The sequence below is a fragment of the Haplochromis burtoni genome, unplaced genomic scaffold (genome assembly GCF_018398535.1).
Source record: "Haplochromis burtoni strain Fernald_Lab_line unplaced genomic scaffold, NCSU_Asbu1 Contig_17, whole genome shotgun sequence".
Classification (NCBI taxonomy): Eukaryota; Metazoa; Chordata; class Actinopteri; order Cichliformes; family Cichlidae; genus Haplochromis; species Haplochromis burtoni.
The window spans coordinates 3,784,717-3,804,675 of record NW_024582378.1 but is presented as its reverse complement, the minus strand read 5'-3'; the positions used below and the strand labels follow the sequence as shown (position 1 = coordinate 3,804,675).

Sequence of the window (19,959 nt, the reverse complement as noted above, 5' to 3'; positions counted from 1 at the left end):
GGGGGGGAGCCAAACTAACTAACTACATTTAGTCACATGTCAAGCTTGTGGTTCCTAAATATTTGTCCTCTAACCTTTCTTACAGTATTGTTCTGGTATTTTTTACTACTGATTTGGTGACGTCTGTAGCGAATGAAAGTACCTCAGGTCAAAAAATTATGGGGCAGCAAAACAAACTACTGTCATTTTAATAAAGAAGTCAGACACTAATTGGCCTTTTTCCATCACCCTGTGAGCAACTGAGATCTGATTTAATGCTGCACATGGCACGAGTCTGCAAACAGCAGGGCACAGTCAGAGGAGTTGGTTACCTCGTTGAGAAGTTGGTGGAGTACAGCCTGTCGCCTGCAGCTCCTTATCTAACGGCTCACTGTGGCTGCTCATTCTTGTTCTATTACTTTGCAGCTTTTGATGCACTGAAAATGGTGAAAATGATCATTGTCTCGTTTTGTTTGTAGCGGTAAGTGCCAAGGTGACTGACAAGTTGCACTTTCTGTGCGTACTTAAAAACCCCAACTCATTTCAGAGCTTTTAACCTGGAAATACTTCACATGAATTAACATGGCATGCTTCATCAGCAGGTGATACACTTTACCAACATTTTGCTACCTTACTCAGTCACAATGACTAAATAATTTGCCCTTTTGAGCAGCTTATCCAAAATTTATTTGACAGAGATTTTGACTCCTCATCTTAACACCATTGTATTGCCAAGTCAACTACTTTTTTACACACATATTACATAATTAAATTCATTATGCAAAATATATTTCAATGAATTAAAGAATACTCTGGTTTCTATGAAAGGCATCACCAGATATATTAAAAATGTATAATTTTCAATGCATGGATCCAAACATATGAGACATTTCAGGCCCAGGCTCCGTGGGTTATCAGTGGGGTTCCAAATGACTACTTTTCACTTAATTTGGAGTCATAGTTTGAATTTTTGGACAGCAGTAAAATCTGCCAGTAGCGCTTTTCTGTACAGAGTGGCAGCAATGAATGCTCTTTTCTTTAAAGACTGTTACTGCTAGCTCAACAGTGATCACAGCGAGGGGTTGTGGTTTTGGGGTTAGTTTGATTTCCTTACCTGAATGAGACAGCAAATGCATTCGTAGACGGAGGCTGTCCAGGAAGCTCTTCCCACACAGCTCACAGCTGTAGGTCTTCATTCCACTGTGCATCTTTCTGTTGACAAAGAGCAAAAAGAAATATTTTACCATCTTTCAGTGAGACCAGCCAGCACTTAATGTACCACCGATAGACATTTGTGTCTCTAACAAAGCGGCTTTTTACAGCTCATAACTAAAAACTTCCAGAACAGAGAAAGTTTGGCCTTGTGCATTTTGAGAGAATATGTCACACTCCATCAGTCTTAACATCAGCACAAAACAGTAACCATGAGTGTAACAAGTCATCCATCTACCACACATATTCTTCTGCAGGGACCAGTAGACCATGACTTGCCGCTGTAAATCACAAGGTGCTATTCAAGCAGAGGCGGCATTATCAGCTACCTACATCTAGAGCGCTGCAGAGGGATACGATGCTGTAAAGTGAAATAGACTAAAATAAATAGTGAAACAGAAACACGCAAAACCTCTACTTACTGTTGCGAACCATTTATGGAACAGTTTTTGATGACTGCTCTCAGAGCTATGAGCTGTTGCGTAGCTTGAAGCCAAATCAGATTTGCAATAAATTGTCTATTTCCAAATGGACAGTCATTAAGCTGTAACGTAGTTTAAGCACACAAGGTCAGACAAGACTAAGGGTCAATATTTGATTATGAAGTAAAGGCCTTGAAGGCTAGCTAAGTAAATAACATCTGACAACAGAAAAGTCTAGTCTTACGGCTCTCTCTGTTCCTCAAATCCTCAAAGACCCCACGGCTCAGTACAAAGCATATTATTCTTGAGAGATATCTGAAAGTGCTCTAAAGCAATTAAAGTGACACGAATTGCCAAACAACTGCCACAGTGCCTTAAGCATCTTGAGAACTTCAAATACCTCGCCTTGAGAGAGGTACACAAAGCCACAGACACACCCATGATTGTAATGATTGTCAAGTTTGTGCTGTTTCTGATTTGGCACGTTTAGTCTTCTACAACTGTTGCTCTTTCATACAACACAGCTCCAAAAATGAAGCATTACTTTTTTGATGGTAATACTAGATTGTGGGGGAGAAATGAAGTGACAGGTTGTGAAAAAGCCTTTAGCTGAAAAAGAAAAAAAAAAACATATCAAAAAAAAGTGCACAGGAAAAAGACATGATTCTATACTCAGGTGAGTGTATGCTTCAAGCAGGCAAAAAAAAGACAACATCAAATACAGCTCACGCTCTCCACTGACTAGTCAGGTGGCAAAAAGTGATCAGCCAAGTGCATTCTTGGGGAAACAATGCCCTTGATGAGAGTTCTGCTCAACTTGGGTGAGATGACAGCCATCCATCTTAGCGGCTCAACAAAGCTACAGAGGAGGAGGTGGTGCCACTTTCCCAAAACATGACTGATTGATGTCAGATGTCGAATGCAAATTGATTTACAGCTCTCTTTTGTGCCTCGAGAGGGAAAGGAAGAGACAAAGCGAGGATTGAGACCAGGACAGACAGAAAGAGATTATAGCGTGTGCTATGGCAATGGCTTTGGGAGTTATTAAGCTATCAAGTCTAGTATGACTTCACTTACAATTAATTGCTGCAAAATATCCTCCAAACCTGACACGAGCAGGGTAAAAACCAGAGAAGTATGAAATTAAAGAGAGGTTAGAAGTTGTGAAGAGACCCTGGAAATCAAGGGCAGAATGACAGCCCTTTGGCATGCAGTCAGCAATTAAAAGGTCCTCTAAATGCTAACTGCCCCCAAAAGGGAAGAGGACACTTAAAAACAACAAAATAGGAGAAACAAAGTGTCATAGAGTGTTACATATCGTTAAAGGGCAATAACGCTCCAGATACCGATGTTATATTTAGCAGCTGCACATCATAAGAGTAGCATAAAACAAACATCTTAATCTAATTTGAAAACTTGGCAAACAGGCATGACAACATGGCATCAAAATGACATCAGGATGTTGTTTTGTTGCACAAATATTTGAAAAACTCTAAAGCAATTGCTCAAACTCCAAATTGCTCAAGTGCAGTAGAGCTGCATTGTATTCATTTCTATTGAGGAAACCGCCAATGGACAAACTGTCAACTCTTTTTCTCCGCTTTTATAATAGAGTTCCTCTGTGACTGGTTTCAAAACAGTAACCCTTAAAAATGACCTTTTCTTTTACTCGAGGGCATCAAAGACTAGCGTTTATTCCTATTGTTTTAGAAATATTAAAAACAAAATTTACAATTTTAAAAACTGAAAAAATATTTGACAAAAGACCAACTGGAAAAAGCTATGGAAAAGGGTTTTTCTTTCCTGTAAGAGTCATATGCGATGTACTCACACGCTCTCAATCAGATAAGGAGAAAACACACGTACGTGGTAAGCCACAACATACACAGAGGACAAAGCCTTTCAAAGGCCTTTTGTGTCCCTCCTCAATCTGGCCATTGTGCCCCCCAGACAGAGCACTGAAACGGTATGGATGGACTTATTAAGGGCACTCAAAGCGGAACCAATGCCATGTATTTTCACCGTAAATGTAGCATTGATGAGCAAAGGGTGGTGTGCACGTCTGTAGCTGGGGCTGTGTTAACTTTAACTGCAATGGCTAGCACTACCTACTGAAAAAGCACATTACTTGATGTTCAACAGAATGGCAACAGCACCTGTTAAAGTGATTCTGTGTGTTAAAGGGAAGGGTTGGGAATTTTAGAAGACCGCCTTTTTAAAAACGCATTTCTTTTGGCAAAAACTGCAGATTCTCTACAGGCCACTTGAGGCTAACTGAAATGTTTAAAGGCCCAACTAGACAGCAGATAAAAGAATATTTACAGGCTCGAAAAATTATTTTGTCCTATTTCTCTCTTTATTACAGTTTGCATGGTGGATGATTTTTTTAGATAATTTTTTTTAGAACTCCCTTTATTAAGGCTTAAGTGTAGAGACATGAACACTGACAGGTGAATGGCAACACAGGAAGCTGTAGCTGACAGCTGTCTGCTAGCCGTCTGCTTCTTGTTCTCTAAACCGTCTAACGGAACTGGACCTCTCGGCCATGTTTTGGTGTATTAGCAGTTATGTAAGACACAGTGTAGCTTAATCTGGTTGATTGTGCTAGCTGCTGGTCTGAATCGGTGCTCCAGTTTTGGTCAGTGAAATACTCGTATTTCAAGCCGACGGCTAGGTTTTCTTGTGGACATTCCAGGCTACAGTTGCCTAGGTGAAACCTCTAATATGTTTACTCCCAGGTCATATGTCAATAATTGGTATTCTTCACTCTCATTGGTAGGCACTTCAGTTGCTTGCCTGGAAGCTGAGAAAAGTTTACCTGAGGTCCTACCCACTTCCTGTTGCCAGCAGTTAGTGCTCACAGTTACTTGAAGTCATGCAAGGTCATTCACTTTCTATGTTCTCTATTTGCCACGTCACTACAAATTGCTTCCACCGTGGATGTAACTTTATTGTTCTACTCTCTGATCCAAATACGGTCACCTCGGGCTTCGGCAGCGGTAAAAATTCAAACTGCTGATGACTTCCACAAGCTAACCTGATGCAGTATAAGCAGCTTTATCTGTACAGCTGCCATAATTAAGCCAGCACATGACTCATTAATTGGTGTGTTAGTTTAGTTCATCTATGAGTCCACTTGGATGCTAGTGGCAAAAATTCCGTCATCAGTGAGCGCAAGGCTCTCTGCTTTTTCTTGTCACTTGGTGGACTGGTCCATGGGGACACGGGGACTACAACGCACCTCAATGCATGCGCCCTTTGGGAGGATTTCAAAGACGTATAACGGGAATGACTACTCATCCATGTCGTCGGCAGATGTCTTTATCTGTATCAGAGTATAATCCATGTGTAACATTGTTTCAGTCAGTCTATCCACCTTGACTGGATACCATGATTATAATAATAATAATAATAATAATGGATTGCATTTATATAGCGCTTTTCAAGGCACCCAAAGCGCTTTACAATGCCACTATTCATTCACTCTCACATTCACACCTGGTGGAGGCAAGCTACGGTTGTAGCCACAGCTGCCCTGGGGCAGACTGACAGAAGCAAGGCTGCCATATTGCGCCATCGGCCAATACCAGTAGGCGGTAGGGTAAAGTGTCTTGCCCAAGGACACGACGACCAGGACAGAGAGCCCGGAGATCGTAACCGGCGACCTTCCGGTTACAGATACGCTTCCCAACCCCCTGAGCCATGGTCGCCCGTGATGATGATCATAAAGAAAGGTTTACCCTTTATATACACGAGAAAGGGTGAAAAAAATACCTTTATGAAGATGAATGTTGTGATTAGCTTGTCTAATAACAGCAAGTATTTATGAACCCTACTTCTTTGGGGACAGTGCAGTACAGCAGAATAGTATGCATCATTAGAAAACAGTTAGTACTTAAGGCATACTTTATATGCCTTGAAATGCTCCGTGTGCTTAAGTAGAGCTGATAATGGCTATTCAGTAATTCTGTTTTACACACTTCAGTGCTTTAACAAGGTTTAATGGTATGCATAAGGATACTAAAATATTGTCTCAGCTTAGTGATTTACTTGAGATAGACCCCCCTCTGTGCACACCCTTTCTCAAATCCCATCGTAACTGTCTGCTTTCATGTTGTGCTACTGAAATAGATGATGAGGTGTGTGCGTGTCTAAACGAGGGTGTGTGGTGGGTGGCAGTCCAGGGAGGGAGGGTGATTTGAAACAGACTGACTGTACCCATTAAGGAAGTTCACATAAAACTCTCTCAGGCCATTTACTCAGTTAATAATCGACTTTGTCCAACAGTCACTTTTGACAACGACAATAAATTTTAAATTTATGTCAACAAAACATATGCTGATCACCTCGTGCAGAGTGCTTCCTCATAAAAAGCAGCCCAACCAAGGGCTGTTTCACTTCATGTGTGTATGTTTGAAACGTGAGTCGATTACAGGCCTGTGTTATTGAGCCGTAACAGCTTGCCTTATGTAGTTTCTGAGCTCTCCTTTCCTATTTTGCCGCCAGTCTTGGCTCGCCATATATCATAACTTGCGCTGTAAAGACCCAAGCTTTCCACCTGCTATCAACTTGTAACAGATTTTAAAAGTCAAAATAAGGTGACACACTATTAATACACACAAGATACTAATACTATACTCCATGGTTCTTTGATGGCTTTGGGTCATCCAGATTTCATACAATTGAGCTTTGACAGAGGCAGCAGAACTACTGCCAAACCCTGTTAAATCAAATGACTCTGCTTGAAACTCATGCTGATATCCTCTCAAGCTCAGATAACCATTTTTATATCACCACATTCAAACTATTCTACAAAAAAAAAAAAAAAAGAAGAGGAGAGAAGCAGAACCATGCTTGATGACTTGCACTTATTTATCATTGCTCGTCTGAAATCTATTTCTCCCTCGGCAGCCTTAAGTGTTGTTCTCGATCCTCGTACATCCTTTCATCTTTTATTTTTCCATTTTTTTCTTCCACCCTCCATTCCTAAAGGGAGCCATAAAACACCCGAAAATGATGTTTGTAAATAAAAGCTTTGCAGGAAAAAAATGTGGGTGTTAAGATGGAAAGAAGAAAGCACTAAAAGATAAAGGGAGGCAACTGATAGGAGGTGGTAAATTGAGGAAGGGCTGTGCAGTGTGTCTGTGGCTGTTTGTTCATTAGTTCTGAGGGTCAGAAGAAAAAGAACTGATAATTGGGAAAAAGGAAGGCCAATGAATAGAGCTCGGACTTAAATACCAGAGGGATCTCATGTGGGCATCTGAGACATTTGTTGATGATTAAGGGAAAAAAAATAGAGTTGCGAATCCCATTTATCTCATGTGTTAGCTTAAAACACAAACAAAATGGAACCCATTCTTTCTGTAAAGTGTTTTCATTCCTTTCCACCTTCTGTTCTCTTTATTCTTAAAGCAGCACTAATCAATATCATCATAAGTAAGAATGGATCAAAGCAGTGAAAAAGAATCACTCTTAACAATCCTGCAGACAATCATCGTCTGACTTTACAATCCTCTTCGCGTTATGCATGCTTGACGTCACCGTTTTATTATACCAGGTGGTAAACGCCACTTAACCACACCAGGCAGCTGTTTTCAATGGAAATGCTTCAAAATACCAAATGTAAACTGCATGTCTGGCACCAAAATGACAAAGTTTGCCAATATGTGGAGGAAACAATTGTGGTAAACATTGAGCAAGAAAAGTCTTTTTCTCTGGGTTAAGCAGAGACAAAACAGATTAAAACGCAGGTTAGTTTGACGTCATCGGGTATTTATAGTACTTTTTATTTATTGTAAACACAACCTGCTCATTTGCAGAACCTTCAAAGCCTAACAGGAGTCTACAGGTTGTAGTTTGGGAATCAGCGGGTCAGATAAAACTGAATGCTCTCTGCTACAGAAATCGGTTAGCAGATTAGAAGCATTTTTTTCCTACTATACTATTCAAAATACAGATACATCTGAAAAGCTACCATAACCTTAGCAACATAAAACAGCACTTCTCTTCTTTTCCAAATACATTCTCCAGAAATCTCACCATCATAATTAAAATAGCAATAACATTTCTTAGGTGGCAAATCATGTCATATTTGACAAAGCAACAAGAACTAGAAAACAAATCCCATCCCCCTGTTTCTGTGAAACAAAGACAATCAAGGGACGAGCAGAAAAAAAAATGGAAAATTTGGGAAAAAAACAAAGCAAAACATCCTCAACACAGGATGTTCTATGATTACTATGAGAGACTCTATTACTCGCAAAAAGTACCAATTATCCTCAACATTCACAACTTCCTTGACATTCCTGAACTTTCAAAATTATCCAAAGCACAGCCTGACATACCAGACCAACCCAAACTTCAGAAGAAATTCCATCTCTTCATTGCCCAACAAGAAATCTCTCGGTTTGATGGCTATCCACTGGAATTCTTTAAACGCTTCTGGCAAGTCATCTCTCCCTTATTCAACATAATAGTCAAAGGAATCAAATTATCAGGACTCACACCCGCGCACATAAACACACGGCTCTTATTACACTATTACCAATGACCGACAAAGACCTCACTTCCAGCTACAGACCATTAAGTCTTACCAACTATGACCTAAAAATAATCAGTAAAACACCAGCTAATAAATTAGAGACAGTTATATCTTCATTAACTCACTCAGACCAAACAAGCTTTATTAAACGTAGACAACCAACACGCGCCGCCTGTTAATCTCAGAGACCACTTCAAAACCATAACGGCACCGAATGCACAAAAAGCTTTTGATAAAGTTAAGACTTTCCTCTTTGCGATCCCAAGGACATTTTGGTTTGGGCGCTGGTTCCTTCATTGGATCAAACCTCTTTACCGCTCACACTCTGCACCAGTTGTAACTAATACCCGGACCTCTCGAAGAAGACGTTAGAGTGAGGTACAAGACAAGGTCGTCCACTTTGCTATTTTAACTGAGCCCCTCACAGCAGGTATTCAACAAAACACGCACAAACAGGGCACTTTCATCATGAAATCAGTTTATATGCAGATTATATTTATTTAAATTCTCCAATGGCCCTTCCACAAGTTTTTAACCTAGTATCCATAATGATAAAATTAATGAATCAGGCCAAATCTAAATGTCTACCACACTGTGAGGAAGGGATAAACCACGTTTCCTTCTAGCTGTCAGGATGATTGCCTCTAAACTATTCACCAGTTCTCAAAATCTTAGAATACGATCTCAATAACTGGAAGAACTCGTTATTTGGAAGGAAAACAGCAATAAAATTGTCCATATTCACTAAAATAATTTTAAAAATAATTCTCTTCTACTCATTATAACAAAGTTTTACTGTAAACTTAAGAAAGTAAAAAGATTAAGGAATCTACTTTATAGAAACCAAAAGAGTGTGGAGACCTAGCTCTCAGACACAAATACCTAGCAAATGATCTCAAATACATACATGTTTGCAGGAGTCAATTAAACACAACAACTGCTTTAAAAACCATGTAGAACCATGATAGCTTGGTGAAAAACAAACCGCCGGGCTCACAATGTCTTATAAAAAATAATAAATAAATAAAATTACGCCATTTTGGCATAACCAAAAATAGACCCCTTATATTCCACTCATGGAAAAAAAAGCAAGAATCACTCACTTGGAACATTCATAAGGGTATGAAAACACTAAAACAGTCAGGGACATTGGTAATAGCAGGTTTTTTCCCCTACCTATTATAATATTCAAATCTGAAAAAAACAGTTTAAAAGGAAAAATGAAAATTTCAGCCAACCCTTCAACAACCTCCACTGATTACTGAACTCAAACCCATATTCACTTGGAAAAGATAATTCTCAAAATTATATAAACTTCTACTAAAAGCTGAATATATTCCTCCACAAAAGCTTCAAGACTGGGAAAAAGACCTGCCAGTTTCAACAGCAATCAGTGGACACGACACATTCTTTCAAAAGTCATTCAATACAAAACTACACAACGCTCATATGACACTACACAAGCTACATTAAATAGGACTGAGTTTTGGACTCCTGTGAATATTGCACATTAACCACTACAGATGATTCTACCTTCATGCCACCTGGCTCCGCCCACCCATTTTATTATTCAGGCTAAACATCTCACAAACATCTTGATGTATTCTCAACCATCCAGGGAAGTAAATTTCTTCTTCAGTCGTCACTTGGATGAGTGACAAAACGTTTCTCCCACAAAACGCTACGTCCAGCTGAACAGAATCAACTTTTTGGAGATCTCACAAACATCATTCTCAGCCTCAGGTGTGCAGCATTCCAGCCTCTCCATCCGTTTGTCCGCTTGGAAATCTTACATCATTTTAACCGTTGCAGAAATATGAGCAACCCATATGGGTCGGACTGACTCTAAGAAACAGAAAAATACATCTCAGCGGCACCACTTACTATCAGATTACACTGCAAGGAAAGACAAGTGGCACTTAAAAACAATAACAGAGATAGTTTTAATAGATACTGTAACAAAATACGTATTATAAACAAAGATATAACCATACATGCACCCCTACGTCAGTGGGCCCCTTCCGTTTTCTTTTATCATAAACAGATTTGATCATTCCGTATCCCGTAATCATCTTAATAGGCTTTCATATTACATCCTTTTGTTCAAAGTTTTTTTTCTTAGTCGTTACGTTTGTGGTTGCTCTTCTGTTCGGTTCAGCGTTTCTCTGGATTTATCACCACTGTTTGGTTGCAGAAAAAAAAAAAAGACAGTGGCTTTATCTATTAACATGACATTTATTTAAAAGACAGGTCAATAAGCATTACACTGCAAACACAGGTCAATAAAAAGACTTTAAAAATTATCCGTGATATAAGTGGGATAATGCACTCCAGACGTAAAAGCCTAGCCAATGCTATATCCATTTGATGATAAAAGCACAGGGTGGACAAGGACCACTGCCACACACACACACAAGTTTCTGTCATGGTGAACAAAGCCAAAATGATGCACGAGGCAATTCAGTGACACTTTGGTGGCTGATCCTAATGCGGCCATAAGTGGCGCAGTGTGCTGCCGCCACCTCTTATTTTGGTTCCCTGACAGAGAGAGATAGAGGAGGAGGAACAAGAGACTTTTTTAAACATGAATTTCCAGTCCATTAAAGGGATGACCATGTCATGCAAACAAACATGGCTGGGAGATGTAAGAGTATAATCATGGTAGTGGTGTTCCGTGAAACAAAAGGACCATCAGAGAGGAAATAAAAGGAACTTGATAGTCAGATAAATTACAGCGCGTGTTTAAAAAAAAAAACAGAAAAAAACAATGATAGGATATAACGCCTCATCCATTTGTTTGTTGTCCTCCAAAGCACAGTGCCAAACACATATCTGGTCTAGCGAGCTGTTCATGAGCAATGTGCAGTTCTTAACATTTACATACATCCATTTTGTTGCAGTCTGGAGAAGCAGGTAGAGAGAGAAAGAGAAAGGAAAAAAGCTCTCTATCATTTTATCCCTGCTTTTAAGCTTCCCCAGTTCCATTGCCCTGCCATCCCCATCTCACACCTCTGTCTTTGCTCAATCAAAATGTATCAGGCAGGCTGGCGTAACATCGGTCGGCGTGGGCTGTTTATCCTGAGTCCTCCTGCACATATCAATGACTTGGCCCCCGTTGTCCCCCCGCGGGGGAGACGTTCATATAAATTCAAGCCACACACGCGAACGCCGAGGCACTCGTGTTGAGCATAGATGAGCAGCAGGGCAAGAGGAAAAGAGGCGAGACAGAAGGATGGGGAGGGAGAATGCCACTGCCTTTCATCCTCATTGTGTTATTTATAATATCTCAGACACTACCACCCCCAAATTTGCCCTGAGGGCGTCTCGAGAGAAAAATGCTATACCACATCGTCGGGTAAAAAGAAAAAACAATAACAGTAAAGATATTCCCTTCACCGCACGGCCTACTTCTCGGCCTGTATGTGACCTGTAAATGTCTCGTCAACTTTTGCCTGGTTGTGAGATGTGACATTTTTCTTAACATCCATCAAATCTGATCAGTGCATTTTTCATTATGGGTGTGATTTTTTACAGCTGGCTTTAAAGAGTTAGATTAATGATAGCCATATGTGTTATTAAAGTCCAATCAGTCATGTCTTAGTTAGCCTACAAGAAGTGGTCTAACCTGAAGCACTAATTTATGTACCGCACAAGCTATTAGTGGGGACAGACGTTGCTTTAAGGTTGTATGCTCATCATTTTCTGTCTGTAATGACCAAGCTTCCAATACAACCTGTTGCGTATTTTTTCAAAAACACCTCTCCCACTCTATTCTGGCCTTAGTAAGCTACTGCCAAGGTGAAATAGTGCAATTAAAATCAGACATTCTGAGTAAAGTCATGCATTATTTCACACAATGGCAGTAATAAGGTTCTCGTTAAAGCTGATACTAATGATGCAAACTAATGTAAACATGCTAAAGGACTTTGAACCACTTTGAGACGTGGAGAATGTCGAACTGCTGGCTTCCAGTCATGTAGACATACATTAGGCGCCCTTTGCCTTAATGCTCCTCATGGTTTAGTTTGGATATGACGGCACTGGCGGGTGAGGCAAATGCTTTGATAAATTAAATGATGTGAAAGAATACTGTCAGTTCAAATAAATATATATATATATTTTTGATATTGAAGCCTTAATTAATGACTGTTTGGAGTGTGACAGACACTCATCCTGCCTCTCAGTGAGTCCCCTTAATAAATGCTGTCACCATTTCCATTATTTATTAGTAGAAAGATTCTAGTGCTTATTTTATAAAAGCCAGACAGAGCACAGGTGTAGAGGTACATTAAATGAGGAATCTCATTTGTTTTCCACTTCCCTAACTGTTCTGTGTGATACACAATTTACATTTTTGCCTCTTTTGCTCAAATATACTAATTTTGTGATTTCAAACATTATGAGTTAACCGTTTTGAAAATTTACAAGTGAATTGCATTACGACCACTAAGAATGACCCCTCAGACCCCAAAATGAAATTACTGCAGTGACGTTTCGTGTGAGATCAGTTTCAAAATGCAGTTGCAGAGCCTGCTAGAGTCTACCGAGAGCAGCAGCATGCAGTGCTGTTTCTCAGCTTGTGTGTTTCAACAGCTGTACGGGAGCACAAGTTAAAAAGAAAGAAAGACAAAACAAAAAAAATTAAAGCATCAGCTTAAATGCAAACTAATTATTACCACCCAGGCATGACTGCTATGCACGCACAGTTCAGAAAGCCTTGGTTTTAAGGTAAGAGGACAATAACAAGGAACTTCTAATTGTGCTTCCCGGGCAGTAAGACACTGTTCAACCTAATCCTAGTTAGATACCTGGATTCCCCCAAAGCGCAGAAAGTAGGATTCACTCTCTAATACCCTCAGTGTTACTCAGAATACCATTTCAACCTCTTTTCTACTGTTCCACTCAATTTAAAGTGCCCCCCACCCAACCCCTTCCGACGAAGCCCTTTTATTCAATAATGGGTGACAATGAAGAGAGAATATGACCTGGAGGTTGAAATTCAAATCCCCAGGCCGGGAGAAAGAAATTTCAGTGGAGACAGAAAAAAAAATGATCAAAGACTGTTAAAGGCACACGTGACAAGACACCTCAAATGCACAGGATGTTATATTCAAACTTTGCAGCAGCCTACAAACACACAAAAAAACGTTCACAAGGCAAGTGCGCTGCTGCAGGAAGAGCACATGTGCGAGCGTTTAGCTAGTTATCAACCACCTAACTCGTAAAACGCGTTGGCTAAAGTGACAATAAACGAAATTTGTTCAGTTAAGAGAAAACCGAGAGACACGAGTAACACACAGCCTTTTTTCTTTGAATGCGCACACTGACCCAAAAACTCTGCCAAATAATTCAGAAGATGAATGGAGCCAAGTACAGAGGCTGTGACCTGTCACTGTCTGTAGGTACTGGGCAGCACACAGGTGTGAGTGTGTGTATATGTGCAACTCTCTGCAGTTTTCTTCCCCAGGTCATTACTATAAATGACAGTGTGCTCTTAGTCAACCAGCCTGGTTATATAAGGATTAGAGGGATAAGGAGAAAATAACTTCACACTTTTGAGGGCAGCAAATGGTGTTTGCAAAGTCTGCGAGCTGAAGTAGGAGCTTGGCTTTGCCTGCAAATAATTTCACACCCCCTTTCCCCCCCTTATTTTTCTCATTTTAACTAGACCCAAAGACACTTTCACTCAAGCGTTGAAACAGTGGGAACAAAGACGAGGGAGAGCATGTAAGATCACATGTATAAAGTATTTCTGTTAAAGCCCATCTCTGAGACAAACACCAGCCCCGCTGCTCCTCTTCCCCTCGCTTCTCTTTGGGTTTGCGCATCAAAAGACCCTGTCGTCTGAAAATAGCACGTCAACATTTTTGTTTCTTCTTATTTCTTTTCAGCTTTTTTTTTTTGTGACTCTCGACAATGTTGCCAGTTTGCTCGAATCCTGTTTTTCCTCTGCTCCTGCTTTCTTGATGTGTGAGAGGTTAGAGCGCATCGAGTGAGACGGTTGGCTCAGGCGTGTGCGTCTCTTTGTGTGTGTGTGTGTGTGTGTGTGTGTGTGTGTGTGTGTGGTAGCAGAGCTTTGGTGGTCTATAAAAAGCAGCCAGACAAAGTCTTCCCTCTCTCCTCATGCATTATGCATTGGCATCACCTTCCATCAAGTGGCAGAAAAACCTCAAAGATGTCTAACTTTAGCTTCCACTCTGAAAGCCAAACAGAGGAGGAGATGTGTTATTTTGACTGCCACAGTCGAGCTAAGCACCTGTTACATCAATAAAAGCTGCATTTCGCAACAAGAACGACAACAACAACCTGTGTGATGGCACAGCACTCACAAAAAAAGAAAGAAAAAGAAAGAAAGAAAAAGAAACAGTTAAATGCAGATAGCGAGGAGCATGTAATGCGGGAAAGGGTTGAAATAAATTATATGACACAGAATCAAACTTTGACCTTGTAGAGAAGGTTTGTCTGTTCTTTGGCAGTTTAAAACAAAAAGGGAGAAACTTGAGAGGCTTATGGCAGCTCACGAGCTAAAGAAACATTTTATTTAGGGAAAATAAGGCCACTTGGAAAGGAGAGAAAAGGAAAATGGAAAGGAATTGGGAAAGAAAATATAATCTTTAGAGCAAGACAAGACAGGATTGAAGTAAATGAAATCGAAAGATCATATCATGTCGTATTGAAATATTGACAAGACAATATACTGCATCTAAAATCAGTCTTTCACCTAGGTCAATTCAATAGTCTCTGCAGGTCAGCGTGACCGGTCTGTGTAAAAGGCAAATAAAATCCATTTTAACAGTTTTTTAAAGTGGCTTTGTGCTTTTCCTTTGGCTTTGTTCCACTAATTAACAAAAATTTACACCCATACTTTTTTGTACCAACAAAAACAAGTATATAAGAGTGAAAAAATACTGTATTCTTTTACAAATAGATTTAGAAGGAAGGAACACACACAGACCTGCGGATTGTAAGAAAAAAAAAATACAGCAGTAAATTTAATATGTGTAGAATTCAGACCTGACAGTCTAAATCAGACAATCGCTACGTTGCAGTACACAAACTGTATTTCCAGATGTGCATTCGCATAGCTTCAGAATTATTACTGCTACCACTGAGCAGATGTTGCTTATCTCAGAAAATCCTGGCACACTGTCACAAAGCCTATTTCATCAAAAGCAGAGCTCCAACTTCATAATGCTGCCCAGTGTAAACACTCTTGTTTGTCTGGAAACAGGAAAGGGACCTTGTGATTTTATTATTTGTAGCCAGCGTGAGCCAGAGCAGACCAGTTGACAAGGTGATTATTTTGGTATTTGGATACCGCTCTCAAACTATTATGCAATACCTGGGGGATTGATTTACTGTATACCACGTTACGCAGGACGTTCTGGGAAAAAGATAGTGGGTTTCCACAGAAGAAATAAAAGAGCTTTTTTAAGAAGAAGAAAAAAGGGTTGGGAGAAAAATAAGATTGCAGGGTCTTATTTTGATACTCGAGAGGGGCGCAGGCAGGTTGTTTTGATGTGCCGGACCTTAGAAACTTAAGAGTATGTGCGGCAGCTTGGGGAGGTTCAGGTGGCAGCGGTGGCGCTGGGCCATCTGCACTGTCATTCGCCGCACGTCCGCCTTCCAAGAGTTGCACAGCACCCACGGGCGTCCCAAACAGCCCCAGCCGGAGCTCTGCGGGGCTGCAGTAAACAAGTCGCTCTCATCTCAGACAGTGTGTGTGTGTGATCGTGTGTGTGTGTGGAGGGGGGGTTAGGCTCTGTGATACTCTGCTTTTTTCCTGCAGACAGAGTGCTTGTAATAGCAGAGTGTTTTTTCCCTTTTTGATGGGCACCCAGTACTTCCACCAACTTGAACATGTTACAGACACAATGTAGGCAACAGAAAGTCATCTATTTATAAAAACTGCACCCAATGCATCAATAAACTATGTGACGAACAACATAAGACAGCTGCTTATTTAGACCTTTGCAGTAATTTGCTCTTTACCGATTAGTTTAATCAACTCCATGTTTGATTATCACTAAATGTCATTTAGGAGGAAATGCTGGCTGCTATATCTTAAATTCATATGTAATTATCCAGGGTTGTACCCCGCTTCTTGCCTGGTGACCGCTGGGTTTGGCTTAAGCCGTCCCGTGGCCATGAATTGGACAAGCGGTTAAGAAAATCACAGCATAAATCACACAGTCCTAGCCTTTTTATATATATATATAATTTTTGCATGCATTACTAAATCTGGGATCCAGATTTTACCCCTAACTTTCATTTAGTCAAATAAATAAAATGAAATCGCGTCGTCCTTATGGGAAACGAACTGCATTAAATATGACTTACCACAGACTAAGCTAGCTCAAAGGAAGCAAAAAGATAATGAAGCATGACAATTGCTCCTATTTCTGGAAGCCCCGCTGATGTTCCCTGGAGGTTCCTTAACCTGACTTTGGGAATCATTGGTGTATATTATGTAAGCAGAGCTTGTTCTGCTCTTATTTATACCTGATGTCTCTTCTTCGCTGCTGTGACATAGCATTCCACTCAGGCCCATCATATCTGACCTATAACGTGCAGTTAACTATGGATAAACATATTGCTTATATTAGTACCTTCATCTCTTCACGGCACCCCCATTAAGGGGAGAAAACTTCGACGAGTGAGTATGACAGCTGAACAGCAGCCAGTGAATAGAGTGGGCGGTCTGTGCCAAGAATTTCTGTCAGCTTGAATCAGTGCCTTTGCCTGCACAGAGGAGGGTCATGTGTGAGTTTGGTTTGCGAGTGTGAAATATAGCTAATAACAAAGTGATCGGTGGCTTTTAACACCCCCCCCACACCTTTTTTTTTTTTTTTTGCTGCCAGCGATTAAGTTGTATTGGGGCAGTTTGTGCTGTCTGTGGCAGTTCAATTAATGACATTGGAGTAATCCAGAAAGCACAAAAGAGTAAGTGTCATCTATGCATCAGGTAAACTGTTAGATTTCAAAACAGCCCATGCTAGAAGCTTTTGAAGCCAGCAGGGTCAAAATTTAAGAGCCACTGACGAAAAATACAGCTAAGAAAACAAACTGTCATCTATTCAGATGTTATTAATAGAGTTAAACCACACTGAAGTATACAAAAAAAGGAGAGCAAAGTAATGCACTGCTAGCTCAACATACATATTACTGTCACAAGTACAAAAAAAAATCTGCACAGAAACTGTGGAAGGCAACTTTAATAACAGGACTTAACAAATTGGGGCTTTAAGGACTCTGAACTCACATGGTTTTAATCAACACTTGCATTGAGCCTATGTACACAGAAAAGAGTCAGGAGCACGAGTCAAGAGCTCTAACAAGAAAATAAGGAGAGAGAGGAACTATATTGTATGAGCGAAAGGATAAAATATGTGCTGACAGCTTTTTGGCCGGAGGGCTAGAACACTGAAATAGTAGCGTCTGAGTGTCAGGCCGGGGTCGCTCCCTTCACTCGAGAGCAGACTTTCCCTGACCCCAGCTAGGAAAACATCACACAACACTACAGTCAACCGATAATGTAGTATCTGACAGATAATGTACTAACTCGTCCACACGTGACACATGTGTAACTACAGAAAGAGCTGTCAGATCAACAAAACCATGTTATTCATTACAAAAAGCAGGGGCTGCTTGTGCAACGTGGTGAAACATTAGGAGTGGGATGTATAAAAACACTCCGAATTAGTGCTTTGTCGCTTAATGGAATTGTTACATAATGAGATTTTACACTGTACTTTTGAAGGAATCGCGGATAATAATAATAAAAAAAAAACCACAATTTATTAGACAATTTATTATACTTCTGGCTTCTGCAGTGGCTCTGATGTGGTTTGGTGGTTTGGCTGGCAGAGAGAGGGGTGTGGGTGTACCTTTTCTTTACAACAGGTTAGAGAGAGCATAAAGGAAGAAATCGATATGACTGCTAATGCTGTGACTCAACAGACCCTTGTGTCTGCGTGTGGTTGTGTGCAGATGTGGTAGTGGGGGAAGACAGGGAGCAGGATGGTGATTTAAACAATAAACAAGACCTTTAAATGTCCTCCATAGCAAAAGCAGCACACAGGTGTACATGTATACTACATAATATGGACAGTCCCTAATATTGCAGTATATGCAATCAGCATTGTCATAAATTAGTCCATGGATCCAATTTTTTTCCACAATGACCTCAACTCCACTTTAGTTCACTAAAAATCACTAAATTCCTAAAAAAGGGGAAAAAAAAAACATACTGAGAACCTGATCTGTGTTCTTGAAAGAGGAAGAACATCACTTGCAAGCAAGGAAAGGCTGCAAACCTCAAAATAAGATTCATTTGTATTGTTTGCGAGGGACATCCAACTGAATGTCTTCTAATGAACAAAAGAAAATGCATCATTGTGAATATATAACAGGCTCACAGCTCACGACGTGATTACCTTGGACAGCGATTGCCAGACTTTTTGTGGCCAGGTCCAACTTAAAATGATTTTAAATGGCCCTCATCATAATCCCAACACCTAAAGTGTATATGCTTAATATCAGGCGTGCTTCATAAATCATTTTTAATTCTTTTTTCTTTCTCTGCTGGCTAATAAGCCATGCTGTGCAAACTGAGTGAAGTGACTAATTTCATGACAAATTGATGTGTCACAGTGATATCAGAGTTTGCATATGTACACAGATAATGTAGGTGTGAGTAATGGACACAATATGTTTGTTTTATAGCTGTAATAGTCCCCACGTTGATTATGAATCATTTTGCAGAGCCGGTGGGTCACAGACCTGTGGGAGTCATCGCACCCAACTTTCAGAAGCACCGGTTTAAGGCATGGGTCCTTTATAACATGTTTACGGCACTTAAAGGCAACTTGGACCCCTTATATTCTAGAATAACCTGAGTATAGGGAAAGTTGAACAAGGATGAATTTGGCGGGAGCACTAACGGGAAAAGTATCTTTCGGTACACTGACGATTTCAATGTCCTTCTTCCCTTTAAATCAAAATTGTGAGAAATATAAGAAAATAAAGCCAGGCACACTCAAACACAGACACACACAGACGCACATGTTTGACTCGTCTTTTAAAAGAAAAGAAAACCCATATCTTTTTTTCTCTTCCAGAACAGCAAATCCAACAGCTGCTCAGAAAATGTCCCAACCTACTTGAACAGAGCGGGCATCTTAGCGAGTCTCATGGTTGGTTAAATATTTGCCAGCTGGGGTGCTTTTCTCTGTAGAACGTGTGTGTGCGTGTCTGACTCTGTGTTTGTGTGCTTGGCCCGCTTGTCATGAAAAGCACAGTTCAGGTGTTGAATCAATCATACATGTAGATAGAATCCAATAAGCGCAGAGCAAGCCTGCAGCTGGGGTCCACTGAGACAAGAGACAGAGAGAGAGCAGCGATGTCCATGTTGGCAGTGCTCGCTCTATCGTTTTCTCTCAGCAGATGCCATGTTACAGAGAAGGTAATTAATAGCCCAGTGGGGCCTGGGTGTGATTGCCAAGACAGACACCCTTTTACACACACACACACACACACACACACACACACACACACACACGCACAAAAACACACACATACACAAGAGAGAGTGAGGAATACAAAGTGTGACACACGATAGGGCAAAGATGGCAGTTAACGATTGTGTAGGACCCTTCAGCGGACAGGTGGTGTAACATGAGAGTGATTTGGGACTTCCTGGCCTCTTCTTGCTTTTCAAAGTGATGACAGGTTACTTGTCCCAGATGACAAAGCTAATAGAGAGAAAATGATCCACATGCAGACAAGTACACACATACACACCCA

General features: G+C 40.5%; 1 protein-coding gene across 2 annotated transcripts in view; it reads right to left on the bottom strand.

Annotated features, from left to right (window-relative positions):
- The window catches only part of zbtb16a (zinc finger and BTB domain containing 16a), a 137,255-nt gene that overhangs the window by 82,505 nt on the left and 34,791 nt on the right, over window positions 1–19,959 (bottom strand). For both annotated transcript variants that reach the window (XM_005916096.2, XM_042218316.1), the window contains exon 3: window positions 1,094–1,191. In XM_005916096.2, the coding sequence (XP_005916158.1) occupies window positions 1,094–1,191 (98 nt within the window). The remainder of the gene's footprint in view (window positions 1–1,093; window positions 1,192–19,959) is intronic.